At 38.1% G+C, this 22,034-nt stretch overlaps 2 protein-coding genes and 1 long non-coding RNA gene across 3 annotated transcripts; all 3 read right to left on the bottom strand.

Annotated features, from left to right (window-relative positions):
- Window positions 1-4,845, bottom strand: LOC140168464 (uncharacterized). The gene is made up of 4 exons (XR_011861207.1): window positions 4,739-4,845; window positions 3,831-4,093; window positions 2,275-2,341; window positions 1-594 (listed from the first exon to the last, which is right to left on the bottom strand). It is a non-coding gene; the product is annotated as an uncharacterized lncRNA (long non-coding RNA).
- A 6,624-nt stretch (window positions 4,846-11,469) lies between these two features.
- On the bottom strand, window positions 11,470-17,301 carry LOC140168461 (uncharacterized). Its single transcript, XM_072191859.1, has 4 exons — window positions 17,215-17,301; window positions 16,186-16,223; window positions 15,263-15,409; window positions 11,470-11,996 (listed from the first exon to the last, which is right to left on the bottom strand). The coding sequence occupies exons 1-4, from the start codon at window positions 17,291-17,293 to the stop codon at window positions 11,559-11,561; spliced, it is 702 nt and encodes a 233-aa protein (XP_072047960.1). The 5' UTR covers window positions 17,294-17,301; the 3' UTR covers window positions 11,470-11,558.
- Window positions 17,301-21,148, bottom strand: LOC140167724 (uncharacterized). Its single transcript, XM_072191019.1, has 3 exons — window positions 21,091-21,148; window positions 17,489-18,444; window positions 17,301-17,336 (listed from the first exon to the last, which is right to left on the bottom strand). Exons 1-3 carry the CDS (start codon window positions 21,146-21,148, stop codon window positions 17,301-17,303), a joined length of 1,050 nt encoding a protein of 349 aa, XP_072047120.1.
- Between the last annotated feature and the right edge of the window lie 886 nt (window positions 21,149-22,034).

Below are 22,034 nucleotides of genomic sequence, written 5' to 3' on the forward strand. Positions count from 1 at the left end.
AAGACAGAATGACAGAAGAAAAGAATGAAGAAAAGAATTTAGAAAGAAAAGAAGAAAAATGAAAGAAAGAAGAAAAAGCAAAAAATGAGGAAAAGGAGAAAACATACAATGAGAAAACACAGGGGAAATGAACAACAACTATCTGGCTGTTTGGATGCGGTATTAGAACGTGGTCCACGTCCTGCAGGTGGAAATTCGGTTCCTGTGTCAGATTGACCACGTGCAAACCACCGTTTCCACACATCACGGGTTTCCTTTGGACGCACACAGAGCAGCAAACAGATAAAGGATCCTTGCAGCGAATTGAAGATACAAAACAGGACTTGAAAGGTCAAATTGGACTCACGGTTTTCAATCATTGTAAGAAAACCAAAAACCCAAGTTAGTCCTAGGAGAGTTGATATACCTACTGCCCTAATACCTCGGGTAACAACTTGTTTTTTATCGCCACTAGCGGTTGATCTGCCAATATCCTTGCGACCACATGTCAGATTACAGATAATCAACACGAACATCACAAAGTTGAATATGAAGACGAGAAATATAATGAGGAGATCCGTGAAACAGAAGGCATAGCTTGGCTGCATGAAACAACTGTAAAAGGAAAGGATACATAACATGAATTAGAATAATAATGAATCTTAAGTTTTTATACTCACAACATATTCATTTGGTCTTCCAAACTAATGGAAATTGTGTTATAAAGCAGACACCAATAATGATTCCAGTTTTTTTCCAATAAAACAAAAGTTGTAACAAAAACGACAAATGAAATAATCCACTCAAAAGGTTCATTATTCCACGTTAAAGGTATAATCTTAGATAGAATTAAAAAGACTAGTTCTTGTCAATCAAACTCCACATGACCCTTGATTTGTTAGTAGAAGGAAGGTTGATTCATCTGGTGCCGATCGGAGAAAAGGAATTGTAGAGAATGGCGAAAAATTACAGTACGGCATTGTTGACATGGTACCTTCAGGGGAGAACCCTATTACCAGTCAAGATTAACAGGTAAATTTTCACGGGAAAATTTTCTGGACACGTGACTAATGCGAATCAATGTGAGTGTAACCTCGAGCCTGATCCCTGACCCCCGGCGGTGACCTCGCTATACAAGTCTTAGTTATTTTGGATTGGAATAGTATTTTTTGCTGCAGTTTCGATAGAAATTCGTGCATTGCAAAATTATTGAAAATGATGTAATCTTAATTTTTTCACAATATCATCAAAACGTAATTTCAAAAATATCTACCTGCGGAAAAAAATATTTATCTACGGAAACTCTTGTTATAACATTATCAACATGCGACAAGTAACTTATTTAGCACCCAAGGAGAAATGTTTCCTATTCAAATACATTGGAAGACTACCCGCTGTGCTCGGGGTCACGTTCCATAATGCTAATATGTCTGCGCCCATGGGTGTCACGTGTCCAGAAAATTTTCCCGTGAAAATTTTCCTATTAATCTTGACTGATTACTAAGAGGTCATTTAACAAAATGCTCTTTTTCTTTCGGTAATACTGAATGTACAATAAAGCATGTTAAAACAAAAATACAGGTTGTAGAACAAGCCACATATCGTGTAACATTACAGCATCCCGAACTCACCATTTCAGTAAAGTCTTTGAGGGTAGACCTGAGACGTTGTCATTTGACGTCATGCCGGTGTGCACATCGTGTAACGAACATCGCTACCGCGAATTTGAGGGTACAAACCACAAAATAGCTTTCCATATAGACTTTAAGTGTGGGTCGCGTTTTAGACCATAAGTCGAGTTACCTTGAACTTTGAATATTGATATAATCTTAATCAGCACAGAATTATTCATAATATATCTGATTTTCCCGTCTACTTTTTGAGAAAATTAGCGCTATATAAAAAGGCCAGATTTTTCCGTGTTTACATCCGACTGTTAACCGCGTTTTGACCTCGCGTCCTCAAGCACACATCATCATAAACATACAGTCACTTCAAATTTTCGCGTTTCCTTTCAAATTAGTAGAGACCACGTTCACAAGTACTAGTAAAACACGATTTTCAACACAAAAATGGCTAATATTGAACCGATTTTGCACAATTTTTAGTTGGGACTATAAACTTTTGCCGGAAACCGTTTGACGACATCAGAGGTTTACCCGCAAAGGGTTATGGGATTTACAAAAAAGTGAATCCCAAATATATAATCATGTGATAGTATTTTCCTTCCATAGGATGCCATATTGCAGAGGACATAATTACCAGCATCCTATTTTGGTTATTATGTATACTTACTGATGTTCATTGACATACTGTGTGTAATCGACGACAAGCACAATGGTAACAGGAATGAGAGGAAGACCTGTATCGAAGGCAAAATACATACATTTTAGATAGTAAAACAATTGAGGTACCAGTTACTCTTTACCCCTGTATATCCTAAACAAAGACAGATTATGTCATAATTAGAAACAGCAGCAAATAGATGCATTTTTAGCTCGGATTTAAACCTCATTTGTTAAAATTGTTTAATTTTTGGGCCGAACTTGTATCGGGGTGAAACGCCGTCTACGTCTACTACTACTACTACCACCACCACCACCACCACCACCACCGCCACCACCACAGCCACCACCACCACCACCACCACCACTACCACTACCACTACCACTACCACCACTACTACTACTACTACTACTACTACTACTACTACTACTACTACTACTACTACTACTACTACTACTACTACTACTACTATAGAGTGCACAACTTATAAGTTCCCCCTACTTACTTTTTAGAATAAATCGTAAAATACTTGACGAAATGCAACCATGTAAAAAGGTGTCGGTAGCCTTATTTGTTTTACACATGTGGGCCAAATTATAGCGTCACACATCATTGCGTTCAGTCACAATGGGTTATTATGTAAAAGAAAAGACCGTTTTAACAGTGTTAAAAGTTGCATCTGAGTCCATAGGAGTCAACTCTCAAACAATACAGTAGGCCAGGAATATTCATGTGTTTGTTAAAGAAAAACTCAATCTTTGGTTTTCAAAAGCCAAGCAGTTGTTTAAATCTTTTCTTTTTAAATGATAAATGGCTGAATTAGGCAGGATATGTACTGCAGTGAGAAAAGACCATACATCGCCAGTTCATCACTTAAGAAAAGTCACATTTTAATCATGCCACGTTTGTCCGATTTCCTTCGCGGTCGAGCAATATGTTTGCAGGATAAAAATGTACCAGTGAAAGAAATTGCTCGTCGTATGGGAGTTGTGCCTAATGCAATTCAAAAATTGAAAACAAAATTTCAGGTGACAGGAGAAGTAAAAAATCAGCCGAGAGAACCTCGTTGACGTGTCACGTCTGTTCGTCAGAAGATATCAATAGTAAATCTGGCTGAAACCAGCAACGGATCCGGACTTTCGTAGACAGCATGCGCTGACGTTGTAATGCACTTGTTAACAGTGTAGGAGGACACATTTCCTACTGCACATCTTAGACGTTAAGTTTTATTTCCATTACAAACTCATGAACAGGCCTGACATACTGTATTGTTTGAAATTTGACTCCTATGGACTCAGGTGCAACTTTTAAAACTGCCTATTTTTTTTACATAATGAACCATTGTGACCGAACGCAATCATGTGTGACACTACAAATTAGTCCAGATTTGTAAAACAAATAAGGTTACTCATATCTTTTTACAATTTTAAATTTCGTTAAACAATTTTCGATTTATTTCAAAAGTATTAGGGGGAACTTATAAGTTGTGCACTCTATATTACTACTACTGCTACTGCTAATACTAACCTAATGAGAAAATAAAAAAAATAATATAAGTTTCTTACCCCAGGCTGCAAGAGATGCCTTCCACATAAAATGTGAAACATGTGCATTGTATACTTTGACAAGCAGTAAGTACAGCATAACAGCCTCGACTCCCATCCACATGGCTGATGACAGAGTTAAATAGTGCAGTATTGCTGCTACTACTAAGCACCCTAAATATGATTCTGTGCGATCTATTCCGGCCACAAACACGATGTACAAACTCAGGAGAGTGAAGGACAGGCAAATTAATATTTGATGTGGAGTTTTCGTCCTCAGAGTCCTAAGGAAAAAAAGGTTGTGTTATTATTATTTGTATAAATTATATAAATTCGTATTCTAGGCTAGTCTTATATATCGTTATGATAATAAATCATAATTATTGTAAGATTTTTGTATTTTTAACAGCTCTATAACGAACAAATTTAGATCTACATTTATTGAACAAAACACAAGTATTAATTTTATCCGTATTTCTTTTCCTGCTGTATTAGCATGATTACGAGAAAGTATAATCAAAGACAGAATTAAAAGGCTAGTTTGCGTCTGACGTCACTGTCAATCATGATTGGTTAGTAGCGCGTAAAAGAAAGGCTGATTCATCTGGTGCCGATCGGAGAAAAGGAATCGCAGAAAATGGAGAGATATTACGGTACTGTTACAAGGCAAAAGGCATCATTTCTAGGCATTGTTGACATGGTGGCCTCAGGAAAGAAAATTTCCTACTATTAAGACGAAAGTTTTGAGACGGGTTGTATATTAATTTTGAAGGTGCAAAATTAACCATAAGCCACTCTGCTGCACCGCGTGCAGCAACTCATCATGACGACACTTGTAAACAAACCATGCCTGAATGTGGTTGACAGATGACGTCAGACGCAAACTAGTCTTTTTAATTCTGTTTTTTTTAATTAAAAGAGATACTTACTTGGTGGCCACATATGTAATCAGTGTGACAATCAAAGCTGCTATACTGATGCCACACCCTATTCTACTCAAGACATCAAGAACGAGGGTCGAGTACTTTTGACCGTAGACGTCCTAAAAAATTGAACAAGTGATGATTCGTTACAAAAGGACAAACTATTAGTTATTATGTAAATGATTTCGAAGTTGTTTTGGTTCGAAGGCGTGCCGACTGATTGGAGCTTGGTCCATTTAACCCTGGAACTACTGAGGCATATTTTGTAACACGGAATACAAAGGGGGGGGTATACCATTATATTTGGTCCCAATGTATGACTATGGGTCTCCTCTATTCAGTGATACCAAAATATATAAGTACAAATATGCCCCATATAATATCGCTATGATGCCCATGCAAATTTTGGCTATGTACAAAGTATAGGCAAAATTTATTTTCGGCTAAAAATTCTACGAACATGGGATTTTCAGCGAGTTTTCTCCTAAATATAAAATAAAATCACTATTTTAACCTAATTAACAAGTACAAAGTCAGTAGCTGTTGGAATTATTTTACAAGAGCGAAATTAAAATTACTGTAGAAACCAATGGTTAGCCTCACCAACACCTCAACTCCCTCTATGGTCATCTTTGATGGCCAGTCCTACCCCCGGGTTAGGTAAAATTTTATCAAGAAAATGAGCAAACAGGATGGAACTACGATTAGCAGAACCTCTAGTATTTGTAGCGCCTCGAGAATTCTACAGCGCCGCCAACGTTTTATCAAAAGCTGGACGACGGGCGGCTAAATAAATCATATGAAAATTTGAATACTTCCAAAACTTCAAACTTGTTTGCGAATGATACAAGAAGCAAATGGCCTTTACAATTCTTGGTTGGCGTGCTCTCTTATGTTTTTATATTTTATCTTATAATTCTTGGCAAGATAGTTAATGCAGTTTACTTCGCATAATTGTGAATCCCTTGTTCTGAAAACCTGGCTACGTGACTGCTCTCGCCCTCTCGCACATTTATCAGTGATTGTTTTGTGGCCAATAGAAACACTAAGGGTACGCTTAAACGACTTTATTTATATTTAGAACGCATATTTGAAAATGATAAATCAAGTGAATGTTACATCCTGACCCAGACAAACGAGAACCTAGACAACTGACTTTGTTGCGCGTATTGAAGTCAATACTGCATATAAACAATTTTGGCAATTACGCAAACAAGCAGACATATTCGTGTCCACGGAACATGTTGCACAGGCGCGTAGCAAGCGGGGGGACTGGGTGGACGAAGTCCATGGGCCCCGAGGGTTCAGGGGCCCCGAGCACAAAAGCAAAAATTAAATAAGGGCTGATAATGGAGAGCAGGGCCGGATTTTTATACCATTGGGCCAGATGGGCCTGGGTCACCAAAATTGCCCTATGCATCTTTCTTTTAACCCCAATAACAGCATGTTTTTGGTCAAAATAGGGCAAAATTGTAAACTTTTCCTCGCTTTGCGCGCATTCAAATACCAAAATTTATGTTGATCCGGGGCCAAAGTAGTCTGAAATTGAATTGAACAAAATATGTTAGTCCCCTTTAAGTTAAACCAAAACTTGGCCACTGACTTCCTCGGCACGTGAGTTCGGGGCCTACAAATTTTGGCCTGGTCCAGGGCCCATAAGGTAGGCTAAATCCCGCCCAGGTTAAAAGGGCCCGTACTTTTCCTTGTCCATGGCCCCTAACGCTCTTGCTACGCCCCTGATGTTGCATTTGAAGCGCCGGGCGTTAATGGCGCAACAATCACGCAAACAATCGCGTCTTTCTTTCAAGATATTGAACGCGATGTTTCTCAGCGCCTAGTAACTCGGTCAATTCGTCAAAATCACAATGGATAAATGGCTTCACCTCCCGCTGAAATAAGTGATAGGCGCTCCACAGTGTCATCACCCTGTATCATATTCATTTTTTCCCTGCAACTTAAGTTAATACTCCGTTGGTGAGCGACGGGCGATTGGTATGTCACGGAACGCAAGAAAAGGAGTCTCTTACACAACTCTAGGTGCTTAGTCTTTGCATCCTGAATAGACTACTGCCCTCATTCGTCAACTGTCTGGGATGAAGACTAAGTTATTCAGTTGTCACTACGAAGAATAACACAAATACATGCGCAGTGCAGACGACTGAGGGAGTTAGTCTACTTCCTAAAATACATAAATAAACCTGGTTGGTTCTTGAGCAGTTTCACCGTGCAATATTATCTGCGTGCGTAGTATTTATCATTTATGCTTTCTTTTGTTCTTATTCAATGCATATTTCACGTTTAAACCATGCTTTTTTTGCTCTCGATTGCTATCGCATTTTTTGTGCATTTCCCCCCGTGAAATATATGCATTGTAGGCCTAATGTGTTATTGTTTTGCCATTTGATGTATATTCCACAGTGCTGTTTTCTGTTCGTGCGAAACATTTGCCATACTGCATGGTGCAATATCCATTGATGTGCTTCATTCTCTCTGTATTTTAAATGCTAGAACGTATTTTTATTATTGTATATTCAAATATCTTTTAATGTGTTCATGTATAATGGTTCCCTGTGTTTTAAACATGTTAAATAAGCTTTGCTGTATAAATATATTTTGTTGTCAGTTAAAATTGATCTGTTTGGTTTTGAGCAGTTTCACCGTGCAATATTAACTGCGTGCATTGTATTTATCATTTATGCTTACATTTTTGTTATTATTCAATGCATATTTCACGTTTAAACCATGCTTTTTTGCTCTCGATTGCCATCGCATTTTTGTGCATTTCACCCGTGCAATATGCATTGTAATGTGTTATTGTTTTGCCATTTGATGTATATTCCACAGTGCTGTTTTCTGTTCGTGCGAAACATTTGCCATACTGCATGTGCAATATCCATTGATGTGCTTCATTCTCCATGTATTTTAAATGCTAAAACGTATTTTTATTATTGTATATTCAAAATATCTTTTAATGTGTTCATGTATTTTATGATTGTAAAATGTTCAGCGCCTTGAGATTTTAATGTAATGCGCTTTATAAGAATAAAATATTATTATTATTATTATAATACTTCATCGGTTGCAGAGTTTGATATATGGCCAGCACTGCAAACTGTACAGTATGCATACTGCTTAATGTAGGATTTCAGATGGATTTTGGAATTAATAGTGCATTCTTATTCCATTCAAGCGGAGATGTGAACTTTTTACAAACTGAATAATAAAATACTTACTATTAGTACAGCAAAACTGGTAAGATGGTCGCAATGACATACGCTCCTACCAGTGTCATTGGTTTCACGAGTATGCAGCCTTCATTGGACCAGTCACCTGTCCCATTCTCCAGATCAAAATCCCAAAATACGCATTGAAAATTTTCCAATATTGTATTTTCATCTTCAGACTGTAAGAGGTAGAAGATTTTTTTAGTCATAAAATCATAGTTATTACATTTAATTAGTTGCAATGCATTTGCATTTTATGATGATGTGTACGGCGCTTAAGGCCCAGCAAACACAAAACGTTTTCGACATCATTCGCAAAAGGTTATAAAAGGTTGTCAGAAAACGTTTAAATGTCGGGTTATATAAAGGGTACATTAATGGTATAAAACGTTTTCATAACATTAAATAACATTTGTTGGTAATTTACTGCACAGCAAACACAAATGTTTTACAGAAAACATTTAAATGTCGGGTTATATAAAGCGCATAAAAACGTTTTAATAACATTCAAAATGTTTTTTTGAAAACTTGGTACAAATCATTCTAAACGGAATGTTATTTTGGGGTTGAAAAAATATTTTGCAAAAAATGTTTGCCCAAAATATTTACAATAACGTTTTTAAAATGTTTTCACGACCTTTATATAACCCGACATTTAAATGTTATTATAACGTTTTGTAAAAAACATTTTAAGAACATTTCTGTGTTTGCTGGGTGCAAATATTTTAACGTAATGTTATTTAAGTGTTGACAAAATATTTGGCCAAAAATGTTTGCAAAAATAGTTTACAATGACATTTCGAAAACATTTTTAAAATATATTGTTGCAGTGTGTTTTCATACAAAACGTTTTAAAACGATTTCATGACCTTTATATAACCCGACATTTTAATGTTATTAAAACGTTTTTACCTAAACCAAAACCCAAAATATAACTTATTTAAAACGTATTAAAAACGTTTTTGTGTTTGCTGGGGGGTTAATTGATTTGTAATATTTGTTTAAGAAAATGTAAATTTGGTATTTTTGTCTTGATTAGAACATGAATGCTCTGCGTGATAGTCACATGATTCAACATAAAAAGTCCAAGTTAGCTAGTAGTATGCGTACATAATGTTCGTGAATGGTCCGGGTTCGTCAAAGTGAAATTTACCAGGGGCGGAGCGTCATAGGGACACGAGAGGCACGTGCCCCCCATCGATTGCAAAATTTAGAAAATACCATAGGAAAATTGCCAAAAAAACGGCTTGTGCCCCCTCAATCAGACCCGGTGCCCCCAATCATGGTCGGTGTCCCCCCTCCCCATATGATGACCCACGCTACGCCATTGAAATTTACCATGTTTACTGGACTTACTTTTGATTTGTAGTTGGGGTGTGACATTTGATCAGGAATGATACCCTGATATTGACTAGTATGGGTCATGTGACAAGAGTAATAATAGATACTCATTCACATTGATAAAGCTATCGATTACACAAATTAATAAAAAAAAGTACCTTATTAGTGAGTTGTGCTAATACTGAGTTGTTTAAGCTACAAAACAATCACTTAAATGACATCGTTGCACAGTGTCATCGCCCCGATATCTTCATAGCAGAAATCGGCATGGTAGGTTGAATCCACAGCCACGCATGGCCATTTTGTTCCGACCTGTTTAATAGTTTTGAGACGCATATAGTGAGCCGAGGGACATCCGACTAAGGCTACTGACAATAGCCTGGTAATTGACCTCTCTGTGTGAGTGAGCATGTATACGCCATGAGGTCGCCTGCTTTTAGACTGCCTTCACGCACGAGTGCAGCTAGCCTACGCTGCGCTATAGTTCGGCACATATAAAGTCAGAATTTTTGTCAGTTTTGAGTTCAAGACGCACGGTTCTTTCTCAAGACGCAAGCTAACGACTATCATATCCGTTCAACACATATATTCAAGTGCAAGGAACAAAATCTGGCGTCTTTAGAATAAATCAATTACGGGAGATATTCATTATTTCTATCCCGGTATCCAAAGATTTATCGTCTGAATATCAAATCGTACATAACACATTCACGTGTATCGATCCCGGGTATTGATTTTAGTATCTCTGCTGTGCCAAGTAATTATTAGCCAGGCGATGTCGGTGTGCGTTGATGAGATGTTTGGTATCATACAAAATAGCATACATTTTTCATTGCAATCCTGAAATTTGATGTTCCAAATCCGAAATCGTGGAAAAACCAGTGGTTTTGTTGTAACCAACTACAAAGACGTTTTCACACACTAATTGTGATGTGCATGAGTATTTATTCTTGTCACATGAGCCACACTAGTCAATATCATGGTATAATTCCTGATAAGATGTCACACTCCAACTACAAATCAAAAGTTAGTTAGCTAACCCTATGAGACCAAAACATTGGAGTGACCAAATACCTGTTTGTGAAGGTATGATGAAACTATTGATTGATTTGGAGCAAGGTCATACACTTGGAGTCCTTCAATGGTAGCAGAAATGACACGGGTGCCAACCAATCGTACTTTGTTAGTCGTAGGCTCGTTCCTAAGTCGTCTTGATTGGAATAACTTGCTATTCTGATACACAATGAAGGTAGCTGGTAACATTGCGGTTTCATTGACTATAAAAGAAAAGACACGTATGTTATTTTCATTGAAGTGAGTGCCCATCTCTCTTTCACTGGCGATTGGGACAGACTCCTCCATGAAATGGTGCTGTCAAGGGATCGTTACACATCCTCCGCAGTGAGTCTGTTACCATGGTTACCTTCCCAGCATTAAGGGATGTTGGTACCCATTTATACACCTGCGTGGAGAGGGGTAATCGAGAAAAAGTGCCTTACTCAAGGGCACAACACGATGGCGCACAGTGTCAACGCCCCGATATCTTCATGGTAGAAATCGCCATGGTAGGGTGAATCCACAGCCACGCATTATTTCGACCTTATGAGAGGCATAATTAGCCAAATGAGTGAGTGACCTGACTAAGGCTACTGACAATAGCCGGGGTAATCGATTTCTCGCTGTGTGTGTAAGCTTGTATACGACATTGCGGTCAATGGTCATACTGCCTTCATTGGATCAGTGAGTGTAGCTATAGCATGCGCACTGTACTCCATACAGGACCAACGCAATATTTTGGTCAGATTTTGAGTTCAAGACGCACAGCCTTTTGTCCCGGGCTTTTGTCAAGCCGCAAACTAACGACTATCATATCTGTTCAACACGTATTTTCAAGTGTATGAGACCACATCTGGTTTCTTGAGACGAAATCATTTACGGGAGATATTCATCATTTTCTGCCTCGGTGTCCGAAGATTTTCGTCTGATATCAAAATCGTGCATAGCAATTCACGTGTATCGATCCCGGGTATTATTTTAGTATCTCTGCTGCACCAAATAATTATTATTGAATAATGTAATTTACAATAATGTAAGGTACGGCAAAGTGGCGAACCTGTATATAAACAGTGAATGGAGTGCCAATTTCTCCTCCATGAAATTTATACACCTGGGCTGAGAGCAGCAACTGGGATAAAGCACACGCGTGGGTACGGCGGGGCTCGAACCCACAATCTCACGATCATGAGTCCTGTGCTCTACCGTTACACCACACATGCCCTCTTAATAGCACAATAAATTAATATGATATTAAAATCTAATGATATAGCATCAAATACTTGACCTTTTGATCCAAATTGTGAGATAACATCCGATGGCAACTGAATGGACGCATCTACTTCACCGTCTGGTATAGCCTCCGCATTGGTGAATATTTTAGTATTTCCTACATCAGCAGAACTCTGCATAATACTTGCAAATCCAATTCCATTTGGTAACCTCGCCTGTGGAATCTGAACAGCCTGAACATCAATATTTGTTCTGCTTCCTGTGAAATTCGTCCCTTGTTTTTGGATTATTGTCAACTGCTCCTCTAAGGAGCGCACAATACGAGATGGTGCATTGTGATCAACAGTTGCCTCAAAAACGTCTTCATCAATGTTGAGAATGTTGTCTATTGTTTCAACGACGGAAAGAGTAACCTGAAATAAAATACAGGGATAACATATTTTAATATTAAAATATGCTTCATTATAACCCCATAGGGCAATGGAAATCTTCAATTAGGGATTCAATCATGTTTCACTGTTGTTCATCACCGTTTAACAACGATGCGTTCGCGTCGTCTGCGTGGTTTACTTCGCGAGGGCAGCTTTAGCTGTCCGAGCGAAGTAAACCACGCAGACGCGCCGTATGCGAGTTTCAACAACGAAAACAAGCTAAAGATCGTATAATTCACATGATTATTTCATGCCAATTCATTGCCACTCAGCCTTACAAAAACGTCGATGATTTCTCTGTTGATATCAGCAATTAAACTACAATTTAAAACGTCAATGTTTTGTCGCTACCTGAAAAATACTAAATTCAACTTGTAAGCTTGCATACGCACACAGGTTCCAGGTATGACGAATTTTACGCGCTCTCGCGTAACGCGTAGTCTCGCTTGCGTTCGCGTATACGCTACAGTAAAAGTGTGGATTCATCACGGATTAACAATGGTACAAAGGTATTGGAAGAGTTGTTGAATATATAAGGTGCACAACTTATAAGTTCCCCTACATATTTTTTTTTAATAAATCGAAAACTATTTGACGAAATGCAAACCTGTAAATTGATATGGGTAGCCTTATTTGTTTTACACACGTGGACCAAATTTTAGCGTCACACGTCATTGCGTTCAGTCACAATGGTTCATTATGTAAAAAAAAGGAGACAGTTTTAAACAGTGTTAAAAGTTGCATCTGAGTCCATAGGACTCAATTCTCAAACAACACAGTAGGCCAGGGAGTGTTTGTAAAAGAAAACTTAATTTTTGGTATTCTTCTTCTTCGTTGGGGTATGGGATTAGCAGCAATGGAAGAACCGATCTGGTAGAAGTTCCAGGTCGACTTAATGCCGCTCGTTATGTTAATGAAATCATCTCACAACATGTTGGTCCCTACCATGGTGGTATTGGTGCAGATATCATATTCATGGATGATAATGCTACACCTCATCGTGCTATGATAACGAACGCATACCTGGAGAATCAGGGTATTGAAAGAATGGATTGGCCAGCAAAATGTCCTGGCATGAACCCCATTGAGCATCTTTGGGACCATGTTAAAAATGAGGTTGAAAAATCAATGAAAACACAACACTGCAAGAGCTAACCCGAGCAATCCAACATGTATGGAACAACATGGACCAGCAACGGGTCCGGAATTTAATAAACAGCATGCGGCGACGTTGCAATGCACTTGTCAACAGTGCAGGAGGACACATCCCCTACTAAACATCAACACTTTAAGTTTTATTTCCATTACAAACACATGGACAGGCCTAACATACTGTATTGTTTGACAATTGACTCCCTATTTTTTTACATAATGAACCATTGTGGCCAAACACAATGATGTGTGACACTACAAATTGGCCCAGATTTGTAAAACAAATAAGGTTACTCATAACTTTTTACAATTTTACATTTCAATAAATAATTTTCGATTTATTCCAAAAGGCATTAGGGGGAACTTATAAGTTGTGTACTGTATAATACATTCGAGATCACAATAAACAATATCTTAATAATCCCTAAAGTGCTTTGGGGGGATTCGCCGAGCGTGGAAGCGACCAAGTAAAAAATGGCTTTACACTATACTGCACCCTGAACGGTTGTTTCATGTGATCATTTTCAATTCTAGACCTTTACAATACCAAGAACTATCACACTAATAAACACATGTATTATTAAGCTATATTTGTGTGCAAATTGAGGGCGCTATTTACATAATTTTAAATTAAATTGAGCCCAATAATATGAGTTATTCCTTTTATTCCATGATAAAAAAAATCCTTGCTATATGGAGGGGGGTTTTGGCAGACATTCAAGGGGCACCATTAAATTAAACGCCATAAAAGGAAATGCTAACAGTACGGAAATGCTTAATATGCAAATTTTCCTGCTCTGTACATTCGCATTATATATAGATCTAGACCATTTAAGGCTTGCAAATTGATCAGATATTTATTATCACAATTCGAACACTACATGCTCAACACAGTTTTATGTTTATCCTAAACTGAGCTCTAAAAGAAACTTATAATTTTTCACAAGGTCATATCTTAAAATCCTGTCCATCAAAATGAACCAAAATTACACACAGGTTTACTCCAATACTCTACTCTAAACACATGTCAGTAACCAAGCAGTTATCCAACTGACACAACAACAAAATGCACTGACATGGAGCAGCTTCCTTGACCACATTCACAGCCCAACAATTGGCACCCAACACAAGAAATCTGCGAGAATGAGTACAAAATCGTTGCACATGTGATAAGTCCCAAAGGGTAAGTGGAATAGTGTTGAACAAGGCGCGTTTCTTGACGAAAGGGCGTGAAAAGTAGAAAGCAGCACCGTTTCATCATCTGTGCCAGGATCTTATATGCATTCTCACAGATTTCTTGTGCTGGGCTGTAAAAGTGGTCCAGGATACTGTTCCGCATCAGTGCGTTTTGGACAACTGCTTGGTGACTGACATGTGTTTTGAGTAGAGTATTGAAGTACTCCTGCACACCGACATCGCCTGGCTAATAATTACTTGGTGCAGCAGAGATACTAAAATAAATACCCGGGATCGATACACGTGAATTGCTATGCACGATTTTGATATCAGACGAAAATCTTTGGATACCGGGCTAGAAAATGATGAATATCTCCCGTAAATGATTCCTTACACTTGAAAATACGTGTTGAACAGATATGATAGTCGTTAGTTCGCGTCTTGAGAAAGAAGCGTGCGTCTTGAACTCAAAATCTGACAAAAAATTTGATTTTATATTGCGTTGGTCCTGTATGGACTACAGCGCGCAGGCTATAGCTGCACTCACTACTCCCGTGGAGGCAGTATAAAAGTCGATGATCATTGACCTCAATGTCGTATACAAGCTTACTCACACTCAGCAGAAATCAATTACCCGGCTATTGTCAGTAGCCTTAGTCAGGTCCCTCGAATCATTATGCGTCTCAAAGGTCGGAACAAAATGGCCATGCGTGGCTGTGGATTAAACCTACCATGGCGATTTCTGCCATGAAGATATCGGGCGATGACACTGTGTCCTGTGTGTATGAAGAATTACAAGTTTCTTTTTGAGCTCAGTTTATTAGTAAGTGTTTTAATTGTGAAATTGATTTAGGATTGTATTTCTCTGAATAAATGAGGCTTATGGCAAGATTACATATTGTCCCTTTAGTATCACTTACTTCTGGTGAAGGCAAATCTACGCCGATGATACTTTCTAAAGCCAGTGCAACTGCTTTTAAACCAGCGGCATTAATATCTTCCGTTATATTGGTTGCTTCTGCTAAATCATAGGAAAACTGGGTTACGTTCTCCTTCGTTACTGTATTCTGAAACGCGAACAAGTATAAAAGATAATAATGTTTTCTTAAAGGATATGCAAATATGTGACGAAAACAAAATTAAAAAACACCTTAATTATATTGGATTTTTCTTGTGCGATCTTGAATATTCGAAGGTGCGTTATCGAAGGAGCGTCATTCTCCTGAGTACATACTCAGCAAACGCAAAACGTTTTACAGAAAATGTTAAAATGTTGGGTTATATAAAGGGCATAAACCGTTTTAATAATACAAAAACAAAACAACAACAAAAAAACCCATTATTGCAGTGTTTTTTTTATATAAAACGTTTTAAAAGGGTTTTATAGCCATGATAGCCTTTGTATAACTCGACAATTAAGCAAAACACTTTGGGTGTATTCCTAATACATTTGTGTATATCCCTATTACACGTGGGTGTATTAAAGCATTGAGGTGTATTCCTTATACATTTGGGCGTATTCCTTATACATTTGGGTGTATTCCTAATATAACTCGACAACTAAGCAAAACATATACAAAAAAACATTAAGCAAAACACATACAAAAAAAATTATTGCAGTGCTTTTTTAAAAATATATAAACCGCTTTAAAAGGTTTTCATGACCTTTATATAACTCGACAATTAAACAAAACACTGGTGTATTCTTAATACATTTGTGTGTAATCCATATACATTTGGGTGTATTCCTATTACAATTGGATGTATTTCTAATATATTTGGGTGTATTCCTAGTACATTTAAGTGTATTTTTAGTACATTTGAGTGTATTCCTTATACTTACCTCAGATAATTCTGTGAGTACTGTGTTGATATCTTCCCCTGCATTAAGATTTAAAAATGACCAAAATATGCATGATTTTGGTTAAAATTTGGAAAAGTCATGATTAGCAGTGTCCAATCCTGCAAGTTTACCACGATGTGGTAGATTCTGGAAACCCCTGCCCTTTTTCTGTTTTCTGCCTAGAAACTCTAGCATGATTTTGAATAGAGAGTACGCCCCTGTTTGATATCTTACTTTAGACACATTTTGAAATTCGCCAGAACGTTGATGAGATAAAAACTCAAAATGTAACGTTTACATCCTAGTCATAATTGGAAATTGAAGTGAGCATTTCAAGTTTATATAAACCAATCAGAAATGCTGTTAGATGAACAGCAGTGTCTAGGGGGTTAAGAATCTGACCAGGAGAGAGGTATTTCCAAGATTGGATCCCATTCCAATTCCCTGTCCCATTCCAATTCCCTGTCTCATTGCCTATCCCACATAAACGGGATTGAGGGATTCGTTATTAATGCAATCTTTATTTGTTAGCATACTCATGTTACTTATTTCAACTCTCTCCACGTGGGTGTTGACAGCAGACAACAAGTTTACATACAAAAATTTCAGAATTGAACATTTTCATGACCATATTTGGAATCAACACGCAAAATACATTAAAATGAGTACAAACAAGCCTAGTATTTTGATAGCTTTTGATATTTTGATAAAATGTCTTAAAACTTGGACTTTTTATGCTGAAGCTTATTCGCCATTTGCACGGATCCGCCATCTTAATACCAAAACGATTTCCTCCTGCAAACGCATGCACAACATGTCCATTTGTATTTCTTACGCTTTTCTAGCACCGCACCAGAAGATCTTTGCAACGCGTATGCGGTAATTAAAGCACGCGTTTGACAGGCGTACGTACACACACTCAGTACGCACTTTGCGGGTAGAACCGCGTTTTGAGATGACCGTGCAATCGGCGAATGGCTAGCCATACGCAGTTCATTTAAGAATAGGTAGTCATACGCATATACTTACCTGCTACAATAGTTGTATAGGCGTAGGAAGATGCACAACCTTCACATATTGCATATACAGTAACAGAGAATTTTGCCATTGGGTCGCTATGAGATACGGTATGATACCCAATAGACACAATACTACGTAAACAACACATCGAGTTATCAGGTGTACTGAGTGTATCCGTGGTCTTCAAAGGTCTTTCATCCAAGAGAATGCCATCAATATAGTCACATTCTAGTATTATATTGATGTAATTTGTGTGCCCATTAGAGTCTGTGTATTCAATTACAGGGAATGTTACTTCAGCAGTGAACGCTGCGATTGGTGTGACGATAATCATAGATGGTTCACCACGACCAGGATTATTGGAATGCCAGCCCTTCATGTACTGTGCCACCATGACGGGTTGGTCTGATGTAAATGATAACACGGTGTTCCCTCTGACATCTTCTTCATGAAAGGATTCAGCTGCGATATGTGTAATGCTGCCGTCAGACATTTGCAATGTAGCTGAGTGGATCGTAGTAAATACTCTATACACGTAACCAGAATTCAAACTTAGAAATGGAGTCAAGGCAAAGTTGTACCCCCAATTACGTACTGGTGGCAGTTGTTCTATTAAGCCATCACCATACAACACACCTTCAGGTACTTGCGTGTACACACCCGATATCACTGCAATTGGCTTATTACTCTGTATAAAGGTTCCGGACAGATCTTCATCTTCACCTCCATCAAATCGGTAGCTCTCGTAGCGGTTTAGAGTAATTCGATGTGTTTGTCCCGCAGGTGTTGTGATTTTAACCCACGTATTTGAGTAGACTGATGAGATGCAAAAGCATGATGGGGTGGCTGTGCTGTAAGATTTGTAGGATGCTACATGGTACTGTGTCCCTAATCGCGAAGTTGGGGACACCAAATAAGCATCACCCCCTGCGTAGTCATTGTCTATAACAAACGGTAAAATCTCAGCAGATGATTGGATAATGATCGTTTTGTTATGTTGTTGATCTCCAGGGTTAACACGCACATCTCTACCAACCACGTCGATTGATAATTGGATATCAGCAGGATTGTATCGGTTAATTGTATTGTTGACTTCATATACGCCTGGGATTCTCAAAGTAGTCAGGATCGGTTCCCTTGACGTCGACGTAATAAACACGTGCGTAGGGTCAGCGATGTCCAAAGAGGGTATACTAAAAACATATTCTTGTGGTACAGCTGTGTCCGTACCACCTGTACCTGTTAAAAGAAAAAGGTAAAGAGAAAATGCAAAAAATTATATGAAAATGTTTGATTACAAAAACGATTCTCTTAGATGCATCTACCCACAGTTTCCACCTCGATACTACAGACCACGAACTCATCCGTTTATGCGACCTTTGATTCTCATCCTGACACTGACTATTAATCGCAGCAAGTTTAGTTTGGCCCTTGAACATGGATAAAGCCTTGTAGGAGTAGACTTTATATTGAAGAGGTTGCTTCTTCCATGTTCAAGGGCCAAAAGTACATGCAGGAGACACCCCATATTTACTTTTGGCCCTTGAAAATGGATAAAGCCTTGTAGGTGTAGAATTTATATTGAATGGTTTGCTTCATCCATGTTCAAAAGGGCAAAAAGTACATATCATGCATATTATGAGGTTTTTCGCACCCAGTGATGATATGATGATATGTCATTATGTGCTTTGCTGTTTTTGGAAGACGTGGCATTTGAAGGTATTTGTATACAGTCGCGTAGCCAGATTTTCGGAACAGGGGGAGGGGGCGGGGGGTTGGGCAGAACTTGTAAATGTACCGACGGAAATATTTTTGTTGACGGAAGTTGTGAATTGTTGACCCAATTTCTTTTTATCCAGTGCGGTGCTCAAGAATCTAAAAATGGAAGGGAGAGGGGGGAGGAGGTGGTAGGGGGAGGGTTATAGATAATAATTTCCCTAACAAATTTTTACACGCATTTAGGTTCATATATCAATATCATTAAATTTGGTCAGCAGGCAAAAAGGGAAAGGTTACATATCCAAAAGTTGAAGTATTTGGGCTACATGATTCTTATTGCCTTCACTCTGCATAAGAAGTGCACACTAAATTGTCCCGCCAACAAAAACGTTTTGTACCCTTTATAAGTCCATTATATAACCCGACATTTAAACGTTTTCTGGCAACCTTTTATAACTTTTTGCGAATTATGTCGAAAACGTTTTGTGTTTGCTGGAAAATTCATGTACACGCAACCTATAAAGTTAACTTGTTTCTCACAAGATGAGTTTGTGAGAATCCCATAACCCTTGCGGGTAGACCTATGATGTCGTCACGCCGATGCGAACATCGTTACAGCCATACCGCGGAAACATGGCATGTTGCCTCAGGGGATCGACACTAAGTCAGGTACCGCGTGAGCAAACTCAAAATAGCGCAAAGAGCGCGAGCGTACACAAAAGAAACTTCTCCCTTCAGCTGAATTCGAGTACGCTTAGAGGGCACAGGCATGGAAAATTCCAATATGTGTATTAATAATCTATAAGGTTACAGCCATATCGCGGAAAGTAGGCATGGGGGTCGACACTAAGTCAGGTTTGCGTGAGCGAACTCAAAAATAGCGCAAATAGCGCGAGAGTACACAAAAGAAACTTTGTGCGTATGATAAGCGATGTCTCAATATCTGAACGCTGTTCCGCTGAATTCGAGTACGCTTAGAGGGCACAGGCATGGACATTTCCAATCTGTGCGCTTATTAATTTATGGTTACTGCGAACATGGAAATAGCTGCGAACTTCACGGCTGTGAAATACGCAGTAGCGATGTGCGCATCGGCGTGACGTCAAATGACGAGATATCAGGTCTACTCGCAAAGGCTTCTGGGTTAACCGAGAAGGTAAATTGAATCACGCAAAGTTCGACGAAACGTGTGAACAAAATTCTGATTCAGTAATATTTTAACCAAATACTCTTAGAAATAGTTTCATTCAGAATAATGTAAGAATTGCAAACAAACTTTTCAACTTTGATTAAAACTAACCTTTGAAAATGGGAAAAGGTGTTTTAGACCACCTTGTAAAGTTGAACAACAGATTGAAGCGTGTAAGACCAGCAACTTTCAACTTTGACAATTTAGGCAAAATAAAATAAAATATTATAAAGGGGGTACCAAAAATATGCAGAACAAATGTTATTCATGGAACGCGCATTATTATTGATTCTTAGTCGTGTAACTATGTAGTATTCTTAAACACTTGAGAATGTTCTTGCAATCTTATTGGTTCTTACCCGTGTGGTATGACACGATATCATACACGTTTGCGCGTGTGCGTCGACGCGATACTCGTACTCGCTATTTGAACCAATCGGAGGTGCATAGTAACAACGGGACTAATCGATTTTAAGCCCAAGATAATTCCTTGTAAAATGTAGGATTTAATTTGATTAACATTTGGTATACTTATGATTAATATATTTATTTGAATGCAAGTGTTTAAGAATGAGAATAAAGGTATTGTTTTTAGCCGCTGTCGTGCATCTACCGTCTCATATAACACGCGGCATCATTATTTTTGGCGTAAAACAACTCGGCTTCGCCTCGTTGTTTTACTTAAAATAATGATGTCACCCGTGTTATATGAGTCGATAGATAAAATACCTTTTATTCTCTAAATATAGAACACCAGCGAAAGACATTACCACTTTGCCAACCATAAAAACGGTTCTTTAACTAAAGAGGAACCATTAATTCTTGAACAAATTCACCAGGACTGTTCATATAGAAGAATTATTAGTTGTGATTTCATACGACTAGTCCAATAAAAAATCGAAACGTCTGCAAGTAAGTGGATACGCCCATGCGTTTAAAATACATAATAAAGAAAATAATTACTTTATATAACTTACCTATTACGACAACACTGCTCAGAATCAACGCAATCCTCAGAAACATAATCCTCGTCATTTTCAATTTCATTAATTTCAATTTTTTCGTAAATATTGAGGAAGCTTTATTGACCCGTCCTTAATATTGTACAGCAACAGTGAAAATGGGCTAGTCCATTTACAACCCACACTACATTAGCAGCTCTGTTTGAAACTCACTCTCCCTCAGGGGAAGATTCAGGTTGAATCTTTCTCAGGGGGTGTATAAAATTCATATGGAGCAGCCTAATGTGCTAATTCCATCTGACATTCATACTCCCCCTGTGGCAGATATTTCCAAAATCTTCCACAGGGGTAGTGTGGGTTTTAAATGGAATTTCCAAATACAGTTACCTGTTGCATGGACGTAATTCAGTACGCATGCCCGTTCATATGTAAATCAGCAGCAACAATGAAGACAATGATTTTGGCCGGCGGGAATGTTTGTAAGTTCAAGTTTGTGTATTTTCATTCATCTTGATAGTATTGTATACTTTCCCTTATTCGCTGCTCACACAACTCCACTCAATAAGCTCGTGTATGGCAAGCTTGATGTACAATAATTCGACAAAAAAAATACTGTTTATCGTTGATAAACAGCTATAAACCGTGTTTGCGATAACTGCATGACAACTACTGTTTAAAGCGAAAAAAAGCACACAAAAAAACAACAACAACGTTTTTCGAGAAACTGTGTTTATAAAGTCTGCACAAAAACTAACGCAGCTATTATAAATATGCCCAGAGCTTCAGAACTAATAATTGTTTCCACAATATTTCTGCATAGAAAGACGGATGATTTATTTACGCGCATTTATATATCCCCATAATTTTGTCAAATGTCGTTCAATATTAACAACACAGTAGTGCTTTCAAAGAAAAATCCCCGAATTTAAAAGTTGCAGTTGCAGGGATCAATGGTTATT

This window comes from Amphiura filiformis, chromosome 13 (genome assembly GCF_039555335.1).
Source record: "Amphiura filiformis chromosome 13, Afil_fr2py, whole genome shotgun sequence".
NCBI classification, from domain to species: domain Eukaryota; kingdom Metazoa; phylum Echinodermata; class Ophiuroidea; order Amphilepidida; family Amphiuridae; genus Amphiura; species Amphiura filiformis.